The sequence below is a fragment of the Bactrocera tryoni genome, unplaced genomic scaffold (assembly GCF_016617805.1).
Source record: "Bactrocera tryoni isolate S06 unplaced genomic scaffold, CSIRO_BtryS06_freeze2 scaffold_120, whole genome shotgun sequence".
In the NCBI taxonomy this organism is placed as follows: Eukaryota; Metazoa; Arthropoda; class Insecta; order Diptera; family Tephritidae; genus Bactrocera; species Bactrocera tryoni.
Window position 1 is genome coordinate 305569 of NW_024395835.1, and position 19605 is coordinate 325173.

General features: G+C 46.4%; 1 protein-coding gene and 1 pseudogene across 1 annotated transcript; both read right to left on the reverse strand.

Moving 5' to 3' along the window:
- Positions 1-1944: 1944 nt before the first annotated feature.
- On the reverse strand, positions 1945-11245 carry LOC120779998. The gene is made up of 3 exons (XM_040112284.1): positions 10594-11245; positions 9734-10100; positions 1945-2020 (listed from the first exon to the last, which is right to left on the reverse strand). The coding sequence occupies exons 1-3, from the start codon at positions 11243-11245 to the stop codon at positions 1945-1947; spliced, it is 1095 nt and encodes a 364-aa protein (XP_039968218.1).
- A 4642-nt stretch (positions 11246-15887) lies between these two features.
- Positions 15888-17590, reverse strand: LOC120779999 (annotated as a pseudogene).
- Between the last annotated feature and the right edge of the window lie 2015 nt (positions 17591-19605).

Below are 19605 nucleotides of genomic sequence, written 5' to 3' on the forward strand. Positions count from 1 at the left end.
CCAAACACAGCGCCTTTGAAATGAGAACATTCCATTTTAACAAAGGGAAGAGTTAAGGAAGATAACATTCCTTATCATACTCACGAACCCAAATATATCAACAAATCCTTATCAGCTGTAAACATAAAAACATGTATGTATGACATATACACACAAAAATGTATTGTAATTATCAGTAAGAGATAAGAACTTATCCAAATATTTTTATCAGCTTAAAATAAGAACACAACAGAACTACATGAATGTTCTGTCGATAGTACAAATAGTTGTAAGCAAACCTAATGTCCTTTAGTCTTAGTATTGTCATCAAACATGAATGTGGAGATATTAAACTCAACAAATAAATAAAATTATAAACACTATATTATTATTATTTAACTCGCGCAAAAATGCTCAGCAGTAGCCGCCACCCAAACGGTCGACTAAGGCGATATCGCGAGGGCACACCCCACAGCTCAAGGCCGGAAAAATGTCACTCAAAAAGGGTGCCGAGCGGACCTTTGTCCCCGTACCTACCCGGAGTCGACCGATGTAAAAAATTAACCAAGTCTCCTTTGAAGTTGGTCGCCTTGTCGTGGCGAAAGGGCTTAAGTAATAGTAAAGTGTGCATCCCAAAGTAAACGCATTCTACTCTTACGAACTAAGAGGGACACCTCATAATTCCCACAATGCTGATATGGATGAATAAACCCTAGGTTTTACGCCCATCTCCTAATGTGAAAGTATGAGGATACCCGCAGCAGCACCACCCTATGCCTACGTGTTGAGGTTCCCGCGCCGATGGCTGAATGGTCAGCGAGCGGTAACGAATAGCTGATGGCGAACGGTCCCCTCCGATGCCCGGGTGAGGTCAGAGGTATTAAATGCCTTCTCTACGCATACCGGCTCTGCGGACGAGTGACCAACCCTTTCCGGCTTATTCGTGGGACCAAACATGAACAAAACTAACTTAACAACATCCAATTTGACGACAATAGCGACGATTTAAGGAACTTATATAACATATAGGAATCCTATAACGGAATCCGAAGAGGACGAATTACTCGCCTCCAGCCAGGAGCCGAGTAAGAGTACTGCATGACATACCAGCCAAAGTATATCGGTAGATACAGCAGCGGAAACAGCCAATCTAAGAGAGGAAGCGTCTACCTCCAAAGCTGCCATGAGCACCAACCAAAGTCGCACTGGCGACTACAGGAGAAAACAGAAAAAAACGCAAAAAATCCTAGAATCAGCTGGGAAATATAGACAAACATCAGGGAGCCGATACCCCAGTTGATGAGACAGAAACAAAGCGCCTTAAAAATATAGTAGAGGAATACGTAAACTTCCTGAAAAGGAAGCAATCCGAACCTAAATCCTAAATCCAGCAACGCCTTTGTAGGCCTCCAATTGAGGCTTATACCCGCCAGGGATATCCCGAAGAGACCTTGTTCTCGCATTTGGCTACCCCCTCTAGAGTAGTCGGTCGAGAAACTCTTGAGATGCATCAAGCTGCAGAAGAAAGCTATACCTGGTATAGATGAGTGGCAGCTGATCAAGGAGGAAAAACCCAATAAAGCAAGCAGACAAATTCTGGTTGACATTTGCGAAGAGTCCATAGAGGCTCTTAAGAAGGCTAACTGCAAAATCAGCTTCGGAATTACACTGCGTACAGATTAACCTGCAGCACTCGAAGTGTATTACAGCGAATCTGACAACCCTCATAAACGAGAGGGGCATCGACATCAGTCTAATACCGGAGCCCTGGGTTAATGAAGACACCATCAAAGGGCTAAACAGCAGTAACTGTTGCATTTTTTACACACGAAACAAAGGTAAACCAAGGGCATGCATTCTTATTAATAGAAGTATAAATGAATTTCTTTGTCCTAATTACAGCACAGCAGGTATCACAGTGGTAAAGGTGGAACAAAAGGAAAATCATTTCTTCTTGGTTTCAGCCTACATGGCCCATGAGAAGGACATACCACCGGCACCACTTATAAGACTACTAGAGGACAACAGGAAGGAAGATGTCCTAATAGGGTGAGTCACTCTTACAGTATATTCAGAATAGGAATTTAAGTATATGTAACAAGGGCGATAAGCCAACCTTTATTTTCCCAAGCTCTGAGAGGTTTCCGGGGTGGGAGGAAGTGCTGGACCTCACGCCATCAACCGAGACAGACAGTCTTTTGGTGGATAACTGGAGGGTATCCATAAGCCTTTCATGTCGGATCACTCTTGGAAACTCTTCAGCATCCGCGAGAAATACAGTACTCCTCTAATACATCCTACCCTAGAAGAACAGCATGGGAAAAATTTACCAGTATAGCAACAAAATGCCTTGAAAAGAGAGGCAATAAGAGTATTAGCAATCCTCAGGAACCAGATTCAGAAGTAGAGAAGTTGGAAAAAATCTTAACCACAACTTTCAATGAATCTACACCACTAACAGTTCTGAAAAAGAGAAAGTCTCTTCCTTGGTAGAACAGTGAGCTCAGGAATTTGAGAACACAACTAAGGAAACCTTTCAATGAGAGTTTTAGAACCATCTGGCAGCCATATAAAGATATTATGAAATGATACAAAAAAGCAGTCAGGAAAGCTAAAAACGACTCATGGCGATCTTTCTGCACATCGACAGAAAGTTGCAGAGAAACCGCAAGGCTGAGCAAAATGCTATCCAAAGATCATATTAACACTGCCTACATTAGGACGGAGGGAAGTGATTGGACCTCCTCGGCAAAAGAGTCTCTGGAGGTACTAAATACAACACACTTCCCCGGGAGTCAGCAAACACCTTTAACGAGGGTTCAGCCAGAACCACCGATAAGCGCAGCTGATTACCGAGGCCAAATAGTAAACAAAAGCAAAATCAAATATGCCATAAATAGTTTTGCTCCATTTAAAGCGGCAGGTCCTGACGGGATTATGCCCATAGGGCTGCAAAAACTGGTAGGACATAGGTTCAAAGGCTTGAAGATATATACAAAGCTAGCATTAAACTATCTTACATCCAAAGAAGTTGGAAAAGAATTAAAGTTGTGTTCCTTCCAAAACCAGGCAGAAGAACACAAGGTAATGCCAAGGATTTTAGACCTATAAGCCTCACCTCCTTTATGCTGAAGGTACTAGAAAGGCTAATAGACTTACATGTAAGACCAATAATGGCGGATAAGTTATCGAAGTCCCAACATGCGTACATAAAAGGCCGATCAACCGAAACTGCCCTTCACGAGGTGATAAATGTAATTGAAAAATCATACACTACAAACAATACACCATGGCTGCTTTTCTAGACTTAGAGGGCACCTTCAATAACATACATAGAAGTAAATGCTATAATTAATTCTTTGACACATGGTGGCATAGACGACACTATGTGCAGATGGATACTATCGATGCTTGAGAATAGAAAGATTATAGCTTCAAACGGCGCTGCAAAACAAACAAGCAATGTGAGTAGAGGGACGCCTCAAGGAGGGGTCCCCTCCCCGCTTCTATTGGTTGTAGAGCTGAACGAAATACTACTCCAACTAAACAGTGGAGGATTGAAAGCAGCAGCATATGCAGACGATATAGTGTTGTTGGTATCCTTCAAAGTCAGCGAGATTATGGAAAGAGCACTTGGAAGGTTAAACCTATGGGCCCAGACAATGGACTGGGAGTTAACCCGAACAAAACAGAATTGATTATATTCACAAGCAGAACCAAAATCCCTTGTTTCAACTTCCGGTACTAAACGATACAACACTCACTCTATCCCCCACAGCTAAATACTTGGGGGTGGAGATTGACACCAAACTGTCCTGGAAAATAAATACAGAAAAAAGAATAAATAAAGCATACATGGCCTACTATACTTGCAAGAGAATCGTCAACACGAATTGGGGCCTCAAACCTAGTATAATCATGTGGATGTATACTGCTGTCATAAGACCTATACTTACATATGGAGCTCTGGTATGGTGGCCAGCGCTAAACAAACAATACAACATTAGAAAATTAAATGGAATACAAAGTGCAGCATATGCGGGTGTTACTGATGTAATCAGGTCATGTCCGACTGACGCGATCAATGTGGTCCTGCATCAACTACCCATGGACATATTTATTCACAAAACAGCAGCTATTGCGGCTATAAGAATAAAAGAATTGGGTGGTTGAAATCAGCAGAACTACGGACATAGTGTAATCCTAAACAAGCTCACCATTAACAAATCAGACTACATTCTCCCAAAGCTGGATTTCAATAGACACTTTCAGGTGAGGATACCATCTAGACTAGAATGGAGTTTATACCGACGGGCTCTCTCTCTCTATACGTCTACCGAACTCGGCTAGCATCTCCCAAGCGGAAGTACTGGGCATAGAAAAGGAATGCGAAACTCTATTGGAAAATCACAAGACGTAAAGCAGCAATATTTACAGATAGCCAGGCGGCGCTCCTGGTCTTGTCTTCGCCCAAATTCCAGCATAGTCCTCAATTTCAAGAAAGCACTAAGCTCAATAAAATACAAGCTTAATCTGGGTTCCCGGCCACAGAAACAACGGAAAAGTAGACGAGTTCGCAAAGGCAGGAACTTTCCTAAACGAATCCGAGGCGACTTAATCAGGGTTCCCGGCCACAGAAACAACGAAAAGCAGACGAATTCGCAAAGGCAGGAACTTTCGTTAACGAATGTCGAAGCTGCGGAATAACAGGGAACAAGGAAACAATTTTCCACTTTCTCTGTGAATGCCCATCACTATCACTTGGAATCCATCAAGCACCAAACCTTGAATGGATTTCTACTAAAAGCATATCGGACATAAGTAGCTTCAACGAAACCTCAAAATGGTTTGAAAGAGAAGGTGAAACGTGATATAAGAGGTCTACGAATAGTGCATCAAAAAGGATTAGCCAGCGCCAATTGAGCCCGAAAGACAACAGGGCTGCACTTCTACCTACCTACCCACCTGTGATAGGTAGGCTGAAAAGCTCACTATTACGACCAAACAAGTGACAAAAGCTAGCAGCTCCCGCACCTATTGAGCAAAAACTGCTGCCCCTGTCACACGGGCAACTGAACTACCTGCACTTAAGGGGGTATTCTGGTCTAGAAATTTAAGAAAATCGATTTTTTTTTTTATGTTTTCAAAGTTTAACTATTCAAGAATTAGTGTATAAGAGGATTTCTCAAAATTCAAATTATTTTTGGAGATATAGGCACTTTTCTGACCTTGGATGCCGGGTCGGCCGGAAATAATCGAACAAAATAGTTTACGCGAAACTTTAAACTCGTTTTTCTCAAAACTGACTTTTTCGGAACGATACCTTCTACTAGACCGATTACTTGAAATTTTTGTAGAGTCTTCTTTATAGGCTTGTCTATGGTTGGAACTAGCCCCATCCCCAAATTTTTATTTTTATTATTTTTAAAAAATTCGAAATAGTCAGAAAAAGTGATCCAAAAAAACTTTTTTTTCAGGCAGTCGCCATTTTGTGAAAAAAATTTGTTCCCACTTTTCCGTAGTTCAGGCCATTGCGACATTATTCTAGATTAACAATCCTTTTCTTTGGTTTCAGATAACTAGGAGGGTTGAAATCATGGGTATGGTCAGGTGGAAATTTTTAGAGACCCCCCACTTCGTCAGCTCATAATTTTTGAAATTTTTTACTTTTTTAGTTTTTATTTTTTTTCTGTACTCTTCTAAAATTAACAAATAACTAATAAAAAAATGGAAACTAAAAATATTAATTGCCTTTTTTACGACACTTTAAAAAATACCTGAAATTCATGCTTCTAGACCAGAATACCCCCTTAAAAACACTTGCCTCACACCTACTATGCAGCATAGAAAAACACTTGCACGGCTTGTTTGAAAATTATGTGTGTGCACACTCACACGAACCTCACTACTTGGAAAAAAACAAAAAGCTACTACAGCAAATGAAAAACTTTTTGTATGTAGAAATAAATGTGCATACAAACAAGTTTTCAACTTGGTTTTTCTCACCGCCTACAATTCAAAATATGTACAGAAACAACTTTTTTTAAGTAATTCTGATACGTCAGAAAAACGAAAAAACAAACGCGTGGCCTACACATATGCAAAATGAATGCCCCAAACACACAGTATGCACAAATAAATGAACTTACGTGTAATACCCAGCACACAAATAAATCTTCGGGAAAAACCTATTATTTCAAATTATTCACAAAATTATGCGAGCACACGTGTTAACACAATGAATCACAACTATATACTAAAGGACCCGACTAACAGTGGCTGATACATAGATGGTACTACTAATACCACCTATATGATTTTTACAAGTAGTTAGCCTTACATATAAACGATACGTATACTCATTTGGAAACTGAGGAACTATTAGTTAATGATTGGGTTAAGCAACTTGTATTAGTTTACAAGAAAAAGTATTTCGTGTGTTAATATAGCATTCCTTTTTATTATTATCTTTTCCCTATCGAAAACAGAGGGAGTGTGGATAACCGCTTCACCTCTCTTAATCGGTCGGACTTCGTGGACTCTCATTCCGAGTGAGGGACCCACCTCCTCAACTACCTTCTTAATTACTTCCTTAGAGGAAGTTGAAGGCTCCTTACTCCTGACAACCAAACCACCAGGTCTCTACAGGCTTCGGCATCACCGGTGTAATTGCTTCCAGCACAGGTGCTGGAGGCGCAGGCATCGATGCCAACGGAGCAGACATTGACCTGCTCGGAGGCGGGGAGTGTCTCCCACAACCTCCCCTAAAGGCGTCGACCTGTTCGCGAAGATGGGCATTCTCGGTGATGATCGTCATCAGTAGCGCCTCGTATTTTAAGGCGAGCTCCAACAGCCCCTTTCGCGGTCCCTGCATCAAAGTTTTTGGCATCAAAGACCAGCCCACTTAATTCCCCCGTTATTCTTCTGGCAGCCTCGACATGGCTCACTGCCCCACCCCCAACAACAGTTGCTCCCCGCGAAATATCCCGCTTACTCATGCCCTCCCTATTTTAGCGGAGGTCCCACCACTTCCCCTTCGCTACACGACGTGGAATCATCCAGCACCGTACGAGCAGCGGATTCTACGCTTCCAGCGAGGGTCTTAGACCTCTTTCTCTGTCTAGGAGGCATCTCGCTTTCTGACCTCTTTTCAGTCAGACTGATACGCCAGCAAACCACTGACGCAGAAGGCTCACGGACCGAGAGGGTTCTGGATCAGCTGCTCTCCAAGTGCGTGCGTCTTAACGCACTGAAGAATGTGACTCACGTGCAGGCCTGCTCAGTAACAGCGAACTACCTAAGCGGTCGATTACTGCGTGATCGCCGGTGCACAGTCCACAACTCCAACCAGGGGTCGGGCTAAGGCTATTCTATTGGCCGTCGGACGGACAAGGTACCCGTAACGGTCCTGAGTCGACCGATGTGGAGCGGTACCAAATCGCACCGTGGGCTGAACGGTTCGCTGTTACAAGCGTTGGTACGCACAGGAGTCGCAATCTCCAACACTAGACAGATACTGGCACCTTTTAGGCAATCCTGTCCAAGTCCACCTGACACTGAGTCAACTGAACGCCAGATGCTCAGCACAGCACTTATGTCAGGCAGTCCAGTCAGCGAGAATTCCAACAACACGTTGCTGCACTGGAACCGTGCGAAGATTCTACCAACAACAACAACGTAGATGCCCACGCTGCCCGTATATTACCTACAAATAGAAATTACTTACCGCTAATTACGCCGAGATAGTGCACAGAAATGTTCAATAAAGCACAAAACTATGTACCCGCATAAACCTTAGCAACAAAAATGCACCCGCCAATCGCACAAACAACTCAACGACCACTACGCACACGCCACACATATCTGATGCTGGCCCCATTCACAAGGACAATCGGTGAACGAACCGGTGGCAATCTGCCCTTAAGCAGCATTGCCATCGTTTTTTTTCTCGATATGTCAACCCCCACTCTTACACCTCAAATATTCACGATCTCTACGAGATCTCCTCCCTCCGCTCTAGCTCAGACCGCGAGCGACCTTCGACCATAAAAAGGTCGTCCGCATACGCACAATAGTTACCGAGAGGCTCGAGCTGCCCAAGCGTAGTGTCCATCATAAGGTTCCAAATATATAGACCATAGATGGAACCCTGCGGGCAGCCACGAACAACTCCAATCTTCACACTCCCATTCATGCCGACAAGAGAGGCCTTTCTGTAGGAAAAATAACTCAGCCAAAGAGTAATTTCCGGACGGCCAAGCTCCTCCAGCCGTTGCACCACTCGATCCCAGCTTAGGTAATCAAACGCCCCCTTGAAGTCAACAAATATGCCAAGGACATATTTGTTGACATTCTCCTTAACGACATTCTGAACGTAAAACCATGCGTCCTCTATACTGCGTCCTTTCCTAAACGCATACTGCCTATCCGACCACATACCCCGCGCTAGCTCCTGAAGCCGTTGCACCATGACTCTTTCCAGCACTTTTCGAAGTACTGATGCCCCGATAAGAACGAGGATCGCTCCTGATCTTATCAGGGAACTTCAGGAGAAGAACAACCCTAGCTTTTTTCCACTCACGTGGAAAATATTTCTCCCAGACGTACTTATTATAAAAGCCCACCAGATATTCCGGAATGAACTTCCATAAGCTTTTACACATCTCTCCGTTCAAACCATCAAAACCTGGGGACCGTTTAGACCTAACCAGGCCAAAGGCGTACCCTAACTCCTCTTGTGTTTGAGGTACCTGCACCCCCGACCTTGGAAAAAACACACCTAACAGAGCCCCCGCACACTCTCTCCACGACGATAACAGAGTGTCACTGACGCGAAGAGAGGTGACATCCTTCCTACTGCGACCCCGGCAGATCCTTTAGACCTGACCCCAGGGGTTGTTCGTATTTTCCCTAACGAAGCTCTTCCAGTCTTCCTCCTTAATCTTCACTACCATTTCTTTGTATTCCTTATCCGCACAACCAAATTCATACCTAAGCTGGTACAGCCTATCAGAATTGGACCGTCGAGCGCGTTGAAACTTTCCCCTCAATCGCCTAACAGTCCTCGTCTTCAAGGTTAACTCACGCGTCCGCCATTTAATCTTTCTAGTCACATAACTATCAAACCTCCTAAGTACCCTATCATTTAGCCCCCAAACTACCCCATAGAGATGAGCAATTTGCTCGTCCACTCCCAACTCTTCAAACTCTATAAACGGTATGTTGTTGTTGTTGTTTTAACGGAAATTCAATCCCCGTTGGGATGGAAAATGTCATTTGTGTTGTCGTCGATGTCATCTAATGGTAGGCCCACGAAACGTGCTGTTTCGACGGGGTCGGACCACAGGGAAAGGGGTGTTGGATGGGTGGGGTTTATGGGGCATGCAAAGAGGTGGTCAGTGTCATGCGGAGACACGTTGCATGCAGGACATACGTCGGGTATGTCAGGGTCTATTCTGGATGAGTAGGAGTTTAACCTGCTACAGTATCCAGAACGAAGTTGCCCAAGGGTCACACGCGTTTCTCGCGGCAGCTGGAGCTCTTCGTCTGCGATGGGTGGTGGTTTGACTCCAAGAACGCCATTCACGGGAAGGGAGTCGGTGAAGGTATTGATGGCTTCGCTGTGAATGGCGGTCAGTACCTCTCTAAGGTTAGTTGCGTCCGAAGTCCGGTCGGAGTACTGTACGACGTCGTCGACGTAATCCAGGAATGACCTTTTACCTTCGAACACATGCCATCGATTCCATTGCCCGACGCCAAAATCGTGCAGTCATCAGCGTACGAGGTTACGGAAACTCCCTCTGGTGGTTGTGGGAGTTTCGAGATGTAGAAATTAAACAGTAGTGGGGAGAGGACACCGCCCTGCGGTACCCCCTGTTTAATTCTTCTCAGTTTAGATGTTTTACCTCGAAATAGTACGGATGACTGGCGACCGCTCAGATAGTACATGGTCCGCCTCTTTAACCCTGGAGGGAGCGTTGTTTTTTCGATGTCCTGCAGTAGCGTTGTGTGATTGACCGTGTTAAAAGCTTTTGACAGGTCCAACGCTACGAGGATCGTTCTTTCGCAGGGTGGTTTCTGGTTGAGGCCACGAACTATCTGGGCGTTTATGACGCTAAGTGCTGTGGTGGTGCACTTTTCGGAATCCATGCTGGTGGCTGGCTGGGCTCAGGTGGTGAGTGAATGTCGGGAGTAGCAAGGCCTCAAGTGTCTTCACTACTGGGGAGAGGAGAGTTATCGGACGATAAGATTCCCCATTGTTGGCGGGTTTCCCAGGTTTCATTAGTGAGACCACTCTTCCGACTTTCCACACATCGGGTATTTGAAGAGTTTTCAGAGACAGATTGAGGACCTTGGTGAGATATCCTACTCCCGTCGAGCCTAGATGCTTTAGCATTAGCATGTTGATTCCATCAGGGCCAATGGATTTAGATGATTTTGCTTTGTTGATGGCACCCTGAACCTCCTCATCGGTGAAAGTAAGTGGCGCGCCTTCGTTTGGCATTTTGCGCAGCCGTCGGTTAACACATCGTTTAGCTTTGTCTACCGAAGGGTGCAGTATGAATTGCCGGCTAAAATAGCTCGCGCACTTCTTCGGGTCCGAAGAGGCATGACCATTGAATTGAACTTCAACTCGGTTGTCATGTCTCTTCGGGTTAGACAAAGCCTTGACAATAGCCCAAAGGTCATTCACACCGATGGAGAGGTTGCAGGACTTCAGGTGCTCTATCCATTTCGTCCGCTTATGTTGGTTTACCATTCGCCGAATTTCCAAATTGAGATCCCTTATTCGGGGATCCCGGGGATCGGTATGGCGTAAGGTGTCGCGCTCATTAGCTAAAACGGCTGCTTCGGCTGGGAAATTGGGGCGGATTTCCGCGATTCTTCCAGCCGGGATGAAGCGAGCGGGAGCTGCTGCGATCACCTTGCGGAATTGACGTTCGCCAACGCATACGTCCATAGGAATGGGTAGAGCGTTGAAGGTGCTCTCAGTAAATTCTGTAAAGCCGACCCAGTTAGCGTAGTTAAAGTTAACGAAAATACGGTTGTCCACAGAAAAAAAATCGGGAGGCTTCTCGATCGAAATAATTATGGGCAGATGGTTTGATGCGAGAGTTAGCATAGGTCGCCAGGTTATGCTGTCTATCAGACCACCGCTAGCAATGGTAATATCCGGCGAGTTATTACAGGTGCCCATAACTCTGGTGGGGGCTTCGTCATTCATTGTGCAGAATGTCGAATCGTCAATCTGTTCCGCCAGCTCCATCCCCCTACGGTCATTTGACAGGAAGGAATGCCAAAGATCGTGGTGCGCGTTAAAGTCGCCTAGTACCAAACGGTTTTCACCACGAAGTAGCGCACCTATATTCGGGTGATATCCTGTTGGGCAACATGTAACTGGAGGGATGTATATATTAAATATTTCGAGCTCGACATCGCCTGACCGGATAGCTATACCCTGACATTCTAGAGTGGTATCCCTGGGGTCGATGTCTACATCGATTAGACGATACTGCACGGTGTTGTGCAATATGAAAGCTAGGCCACCACCATCATCTCGCTCGCGATCTTTACGTATAACGTTGAAACCTGCAAAACTCAGAAGATCTGAGTTGGTTTCTTGGACCGCAGCTATCGATAGACGTTCCCGATTGCTCTGGAGTCCGTTGCAGTTAAATTGAAGTAGGCGGGTTTGTCGCGGGTGTCCGTGGGTGATCCTGGGGGTGAGGGAGTGACGTGTGGGTGGAAGTTGTTGCAGCTGTAGTACCCGCAGGGGCGGTTGTCGCGCTGGGGTGTTGATAGGCGACGCCACTGTTGTGAGTTGCGGGGGCAGACTCCTGCAGCATGGGGCAACGTATGAGTCACTCCACTCACGTGTGGTGCGCAGGCCGGAACACGCCGAAAAGTGACACCAGCCAGTACAAGAATTGCACTTGACGGATGTCACGTTCCGACGTATGACGGTCTGACACACGGAACAGACTGTGCGAGGGACCAAGAGCTGCTGGTTGGTTCTCGCACGAGGATTGGAGCGGGATGAAGGTTGGGGGGGGGGGACAAGTCAGAAGGGGAGCTATGTTGCCTGATTGAGCTCCTAGGGACCGTAGAGGTCCTCTGTTGGCCACTCGGATTGAGTGGCGGCGCGGCGCGCGAACTATGTGCGGATTGCACAGCCGTAGAGGCTTGGGTCGCAGTATTGCGCAGGCAACATGGGGCCACGTAACGCGTGGTCCACTCCCTATGAGTCTTAAGGCCTGAACAGGTCTTAAGATGGCTCCATCCATTGCATGTGCTACACCTGACCGAGGTGGAGTTTGGATGGAGCCATTTTGCGCACACGCAGCAGAAAAATTCCTCCGGGCCCGGGTTGGACTCAATGCCAGCGCGAGTCAGGAGGATACGAAGCAACCCTGCTGCAAGGCATTGCTCTAGAGACGACAAACACAAATTAACACTTACCGATCCAAACGGGGTTAGATCGTCGAAAGAACAGCCCTTGGTCGGATGAAATCCGAGTCAATTCCGGTGCGTAGAACCGGCTGTTGTGGGAATTGTTATAGCGGTATACTGGATACCGCTTCCCTAACAGAGAGTTCATATTGGTTCCAGTACCTACCAGTGATACGCTATCGCCGCAATGGACTCTCATAAGGCGAGGGAGGGGGTTTAGGGGTAACCATAATTTGAATCAAATTATGATCACTCAATCTATACCCTCCCTTAACCTCCCATCTAACGCTGAAAGCCCTATTTGCTGCCTGATTCATAAACGTCACGTTAATGTCGCTCACGCCTCCAGGCGTCGCTCGGTTCATTCAAAATGTGGACCTCGACTGTGGCTTTGGTATCCAGACGAATGCCGGGATACCTTACTAAACCACATCGAGGACGAGGCATTCGCATCCAGCCCTAGGATAAATGGGCTACTATTCGTAAGTAGTAGTAGCTTATCCATGTTGCCCAGGTAGGGCTCTAGGGGCTCGCTATATTTACTGTATAAACTAGCGACAATCATCCTACCGAACTCCCCTTCTGCAATTGCAGCGTGGATTATTCACAACTATTACGGCGTTAGCTCTAAGGTCAGAGAAGACCTTAAAACCCCCAGGAAGCCCCGAACCACACCGTTGGTGGCGTAGGGCTCCTGGAGTAGAGAAATACCACACCCGCCCTCAACCATGCTGCCCCCCAACTCGCACATCACGGGATAAGAGCCCTGACAGTAAAGCTGGATGATCCCACCCATCAGTGTCTGGCGAGGGCGCTCAACAATGCCACAATAGATAGGGCACTACCCTTAAACGCACAGTTGCGGCAATGGGGTGCATTGACGCAACCGGCAGCTCTATGGTCTTCTTGACCGCACCTTCGGCAGACATTTGATCTAGCCCTATAATCAGCCACCCTGTAATCGAATCCCATGCAACGGAAGCAGCCAGCGACGGGGCTATCCTTGCTCGGAGTGTCTCACACAACTTCCCTTAAGGGCGTCTACTTCACCGCAAAGATGAGCATTCTCGGTAATAACCGTCATCAGAAGCGATTCATATTTTGAAGCTAGCTTCAATAGCCTCTCCGCAGTCCCTTTTATTTTTTTGGCAGCCGCAACATGGCTCACTGCTCCACCCCAACAACAACTGCTCCCAGCGAAAAATCCCGCACGCCCTCTTTGTTGGCACTCGCGACGCTGATGCCCGCTTTCGTAGTACTTTCTCACGCCCGACGCCATTTTCTTTGCCAACCGTCTTTGACGGTTGGGCAACCGCTTTCTCAGCGGTGGCCATACTGGTGCTCCTACCATAACTTCGGCTCCCGCCCTCACTTCCCCAGTTACTACGCGACGACCCTGTACGCGCCTAACGCCGCGGTGGGGACCTTCCTTCGCCACACGACGTGGAATCATCCAGCACCGTAGGAGCAGCGGATTCTCCGCTTCCAGCGAGGGTCTTAGACCTCTTTCTCTGTCTAGGAGGCATCTCGCCTTCCGACTTCTTTTCAGTCAGACTGATACGCCAGCGTACCACTGACGCATAGGGCTCTTGGACAGAGAGGATTATGGAGCAGCTGCTCTCCAGGTGCGTGCGTCTGAACGCACTTAAAAATGTGCACAGCCCACAACTCTAATCAGTGGTCGGATTAAGGCCACTCTAATGGCCGCCGGCTGGACAAGGCCCCCGTAACGGTCTTGAGTCGACTGATGTGGAGCTGAACCGAATCGCAATGTGGGCTGAACGGTTCGCTATTACGACCGTTGGTCCACACAGGAGTCGCAATCTCCAACGTGGACTATGGATACTGGCACCTTTTGGGCAATCCTGTCCAGATCTTCCTGACCCTGCGTCAACTGAATGCCAGATGCCCAGCACAGTACTACTGTGAGGCAGTCCAGTCAGCAAGAATGCCAACAACAGCATAGTACTACTGTCAGGCAGTCCAGTCAGCAGGAATGCCAACAACTAATAGAAATTCTTCTTCTTCTTAGTTGGCGTTGACACTTACGCGATTAGAGCCGAGTTAACAACAGCGCCCCAGTCGTTTCTCCTTTTCGCTACGTCGCGCCAATTGGATATTCCAAGCGAATTCAGGTCCTTCTCCACCTGGTCCTTCCAACGGAGTGGAGGTCTTCCTCTTCCTCTGCTTCCCCCGGCGGGTACTGCGTCGAATACTTTTAGAGCTGGAGTGTTTTCGTCCATCCGTACAACATTACCTACCCAGCGCAGCCGCTGTCTTTTAATTCGCTGAACTATGTCAATGTCGTCATGTATCTCGTACAGCTCATCGTTCCATCGATATTCGCCGTGGCCAATGCGTAAAGTATCATAAATCTTTCGCAGAACTTTTCTCTCCAAAACTCTCAACAACTCATCAATTGATGTCATCGTCCAAGCCTCTGCACCATATAGCAGGACGGAAATTATGAGCGACTTATAGAGTTTGGTTTTTGTTCATCGAGAGAGGACTTTACTTTTCAATTGCCTACTCAGTCCGAGGTAGCACCTATTGGCAAGAGTTATCCGGCGTTGCATTTCTAGGCTGGCTGTTGGTGGTGTTTACGCTGGTTCCAAATAGACGAAATTATCTACGACTTCAAAGTTATGACTGTCTACAGTGGCGTGAGTGCCAAGTCGCGAGTGCGACGACGGGTTCGGACCACAGGGAAAGGGGTGTTAGATGAGTGGGGTTGGCAGGGCAGGGAAAAGAGGTGGCCAGTGTCATGCGGAGACTCATTGCATGCAGGACATATATTGGATATGTCTGGGTCTATTCTGGATAAGTAGGAGTTTAACCTTCTGCAGTATCCAGAATGAAGCTGCGCTAGGGTCACTCGCGTTTCTCGCGGCAATTCGAGCTCTTCGTTTGCGAATTGCATCGCCGATGGGTGGTGATTTGACATCAAGAACGTCATTCACTGGACGGGAGTCGGTGAAGGTGTTGATAGCTTCACAGTACTTGTCGGAAGTCAGTTGCGTCCGAAGTCCCGTCGGCATAGTGTACGATGTCGTCGACGTAGTCAAGGAAGGACCTCTTGATGCTCCTAGGAGGTGGTTCCGCTCCATGCAGGTGGCAGCAAGGGTGATTTCTACGAAAACATCCTAGCAGGAACTGTTTGGAGAAGAGTTTATTATGCTCCTTTACTGTAGACATCAAGAGGCATCCCGTCGTGGTCCGGAGTGCAGTGTTCTGACAAGTTTGGAGTTTCCTCATCTGCGTACCACTGCTTCCAGGCGACCATATTGGTGCGGAGTAATTGAGGACCGGCCGGCCGATTGCCTTGTATGTTGCCAACAACGTGTCTTTGTCTTTTTCCCATGTGCTGCCGGCTAGCGACTTGAGGATTTTGTTGCGGCTCTGTACCTTGGCGAGAATCGCGGTCGTACGGAGAGTGAAGAAGCATAGACTATCAAAAGTTACACCTAAAATCTTAGGATTAAGTTAAGTTATATTAAGTTCAAGTCTATACTCCATCATACAGTTCGTAAAAATGGTCGCTGCGGATTTGGTTGGGAAAGTGTGAGGTTCCGTGCAGTGAGGAAACGAGAAAGGTCGGAGAGGTAGTTGTTTACTTCTGAACACATACCTTCGATTCCACTGCCCGACGTCAATATCGTGCAATCATCTGCGTACGAGGTTATGGAGACTCCCTCTGGTGGCTGTGACAGTTTCGAGATGTAGAAGTTAAACAGTAACGGGGAGGGGACACCGCCATGCGGAACCCCATATTTAATTTTTCTCAGCTTAGATTTTCTTGCCGAAATAGTACGGCTGATTGGGGACCGTTCAGGTAGTTCATAGTTCTGCTCTTTAGTCCTGAAGAGAGCGTAGTTTGTATGATGTCCTGCAGTAGCGTTGTGTGATTGACAGTATCAAAAGCTTTTGACAAGCCCAACGCTACGAGGATCGTTCCCTCATAGGATGGTTTCTGGTTGCGGCCACGAACTGAGCGTTTATGACGCTAAGTGCTGTGGTGGTGCTGTGCACTTTTCGGAATGCTGGTGGTTGACAAGGCTAAGGTGGTGAATGAAGGTCGGGAGTAGCGAGACCTCAAGTGTCTTCACTACTGGGAAAAGGAGAGTTATCGAACGATATGACTCCCCATTGTTGGCGGGTTTCCCAGGTTTCATTAGTGGGACCACTCTTCCGACTTTCCACACATCGGGTATTTGAAGAGTTTTCAGCGACAGTAGGTTAAGGACCATGGTAAGATAGCTTACTTCCGTTAAGCTTAGATGCTTTAGCATAAGCATGTTGATTCCATCAGGGCCAATGGACTTAGATGACTTCGATTTGTTGATGGCATTCTGAACATCCTCACTGATGAAAGTAAGTGGCGCGCAGTCGTTTGGCATTTTACGCAGCCGTCGGTTAACACATCGCTTGGTTTTGTCTACTGAAGGGTGCAGTATATATGGAAGCTTAAAATAGCTCGGGCACTTCTTCGGGTCCGCATGACCATTGAATTGAACTTCAACTCGGTTGTCATGTCTCTTCGGGTTAGACAAAGCCTTGACAATAGCCCAAAGGTCATTCACACCGATGGAGAGGTTGCAGGACTTCAGGTGCTCTATCCATTTCGTCCGCTTATGATGGTTTACCATACGCCGAATCTCCAAATTGAGATCCCTTATTATGGGATCCCCGGGATCGATATGGCGTAAGGTGTCGCGCTCATTAGCTAAAACAGCTGCTTCGGCTACGAAATTGGTTCGGAGTTCCGCTATTCTTCCAGCCGGGACGAAGCGAGCGGTAGCTACTGTGACCACCTTGCGGAATCGGCGTTCGCCAACGGATACGTCTATAGGAATGGGTAGAACGTTGAAGGTGCTCTCAGTAAATTCTGTAAAGCCGACCCAGTTAGCTTGTTAGCTTAGTTAAAGTTAACGAAAGTACGGTTGTCCACAGAAACAAAATCAGGAGGTTTCTCGATCGCGATAAATATGGGCAGATGGTCTGATGCGAGAGTTAGCACAGGCCGCCAGGTTATGCTGCTTATCAGACCACCGCTAGCAATGGTAATATCAGGCGAGTTATTACAGGTGCCCATAACTCTGGTGGGGGCTTCGTCATTCATTGTGCAGAATGTCGAATCGTCAATCTGTTCCGTCAGCTCCATCCCCCTACGGTCATTTGACCGGCAGGAATGCCAAAGATCGTGGTGCGCGTTAAAGTCGCCTAGTACCAAACGGTTTTCACCACGAAGTAGCGCACCTATATTCGGGTGATATCCTGTTGGGCGACATGTAACTGGAGGGATGTATATATTAAATATTTCCAGCTCGACATAGCCTGACCGGACAGCTATACCCTGACATTCTAGGCTAGTATCCCTGCGGTCGATGTCTTCATTGATTAAACGATAATGCACGGCGTTGTACAATACGAAGGCTAGGCCACCACCATTATCTCACTCGCGATTCCTACGTATAACGTTTAAACCGGCACAACTAAGAAGTTCCGAGCGGCTGTTTTGCTTGGTTTCTTGGACCGCAGCTATCGATACGCGTTCCCGATTCATAAGTGCAACTATCTCCTCGATCTTACTCTGGAGTCCGTTGCAGTTAAATTTAAGAACGCTGGTTTGTCGCGGGTGTCCGTGGGTGATTCTGGGGGTGAAGGAGTGGCGTGTAGCTGGTATTTCTTGAAGCTGCATATTCCGCAGGGGTGGTTGTCGCACTGTGGTGTTGACGCCACTGTTGCGTGTTGCGGGGGCAGAATCCTGCAGCATGGGGCTACGTACGACTCCCCGGGAAGCAGGTCTTAAGATAGCTCCATTCATTGCATGTGTTACGCCTCACTGAGGTGGAGTTTGGATGGAGCCTTTTTGCGCAAACGCAGCAGAAAAAATCCTGCGGGCCCGGGCTGGACTCAATGCCAGCACGAGTCAGGAGGATACGGAGCAACCCTGCTGCAAGGCATTGCTTTAGTGACGACAAACAAAGATTAACACTTACTGATCCAAACTGGGTTAGATCGCCGAAAAAACAGTCCTTGGTCGGATAAAATCCGAGTCAATTCCGTTGCGTAGAACCTGCTGTCGTGAGAATTGCAGATAACTGTTGCCAACAGGTACGACCTCCGAAAGTTTCTGCAAAGATTTATGGTCCTTTGCGCGTTGGCCACGGCGAATATCGCATTAGATGGAGCGATAAGCCGTATGAGATATAGGACGAAATTGACATAGTTCAGCGAATTAAAAGACAGCGGCTACGCTGGGTAGGTCTTATCATCCGAATGGACGAAAACACTCCAGCTCTGAAAGTATTCGACGCAGTTCCCGCCGGGGGAAGCAGAGGATGACGAAGACCTCCACCACCAGTAAAGAAAAAGAACGATTGGTTCAATAATTTTTTTTTAAATCGACTGAGTCCTATTACTTTCCAGACAAACACTGTCCGCCCAACACCGATATTTCTCAAGTTAAGGAAAATACGAAAAGTTTTGTTATTGTTTATCAACGATTATGGTTCCTCTATTTGGGGTATAATCTTTCTTTCTACTTTATTTTCGTTCGTTTACAAAATTTTTTGACATTTTGTAACTCTTTGGTTATTGTGAAATAAATAGAATTGAACAATAAGTTAAGTATTGAATTAAACATACATATTTTTGAAGTGTTAGGGCATACAAAAGTTCAAAATGTATGTAAGTGTAAAATCAATACGTAGTATAAACCCTACGGGATTTATCAAAATATTGTACTAAGGAGCGTTTGAAAAACTACGCTATCGCTTGAGAGCGATATGAGAGCAGAGCTAATTAAAATTGTTAAGTGCTACAGCTTTCGTATGTTATTGTTGTTTGTTTTTGTGCTATTTTCTGTCATTATTAAATGAATTGACACAAAAATTTAACAATAATATTTTATTCAGAAACAAAATTATTTTGGTTGTTTTGTCTATTAATTATCATTTGTATCCAAATTGAAGGTATTTAGATATTTTTTACTGCGCCATATACTAATAATATGGAAATTTGTGCAGAAATAATAAAGTCATGTCGGGAAGATGTCGTCGGTCGAAGATAGGTTGTAGTACAGTGAATGCCAAAAGAGTACGTTTAGCTAGAGATGAATAATCGTCAACGGAACGTGAGGCTCGCCTCAGTCAGGCTCGGGATATAGAGCTGAGA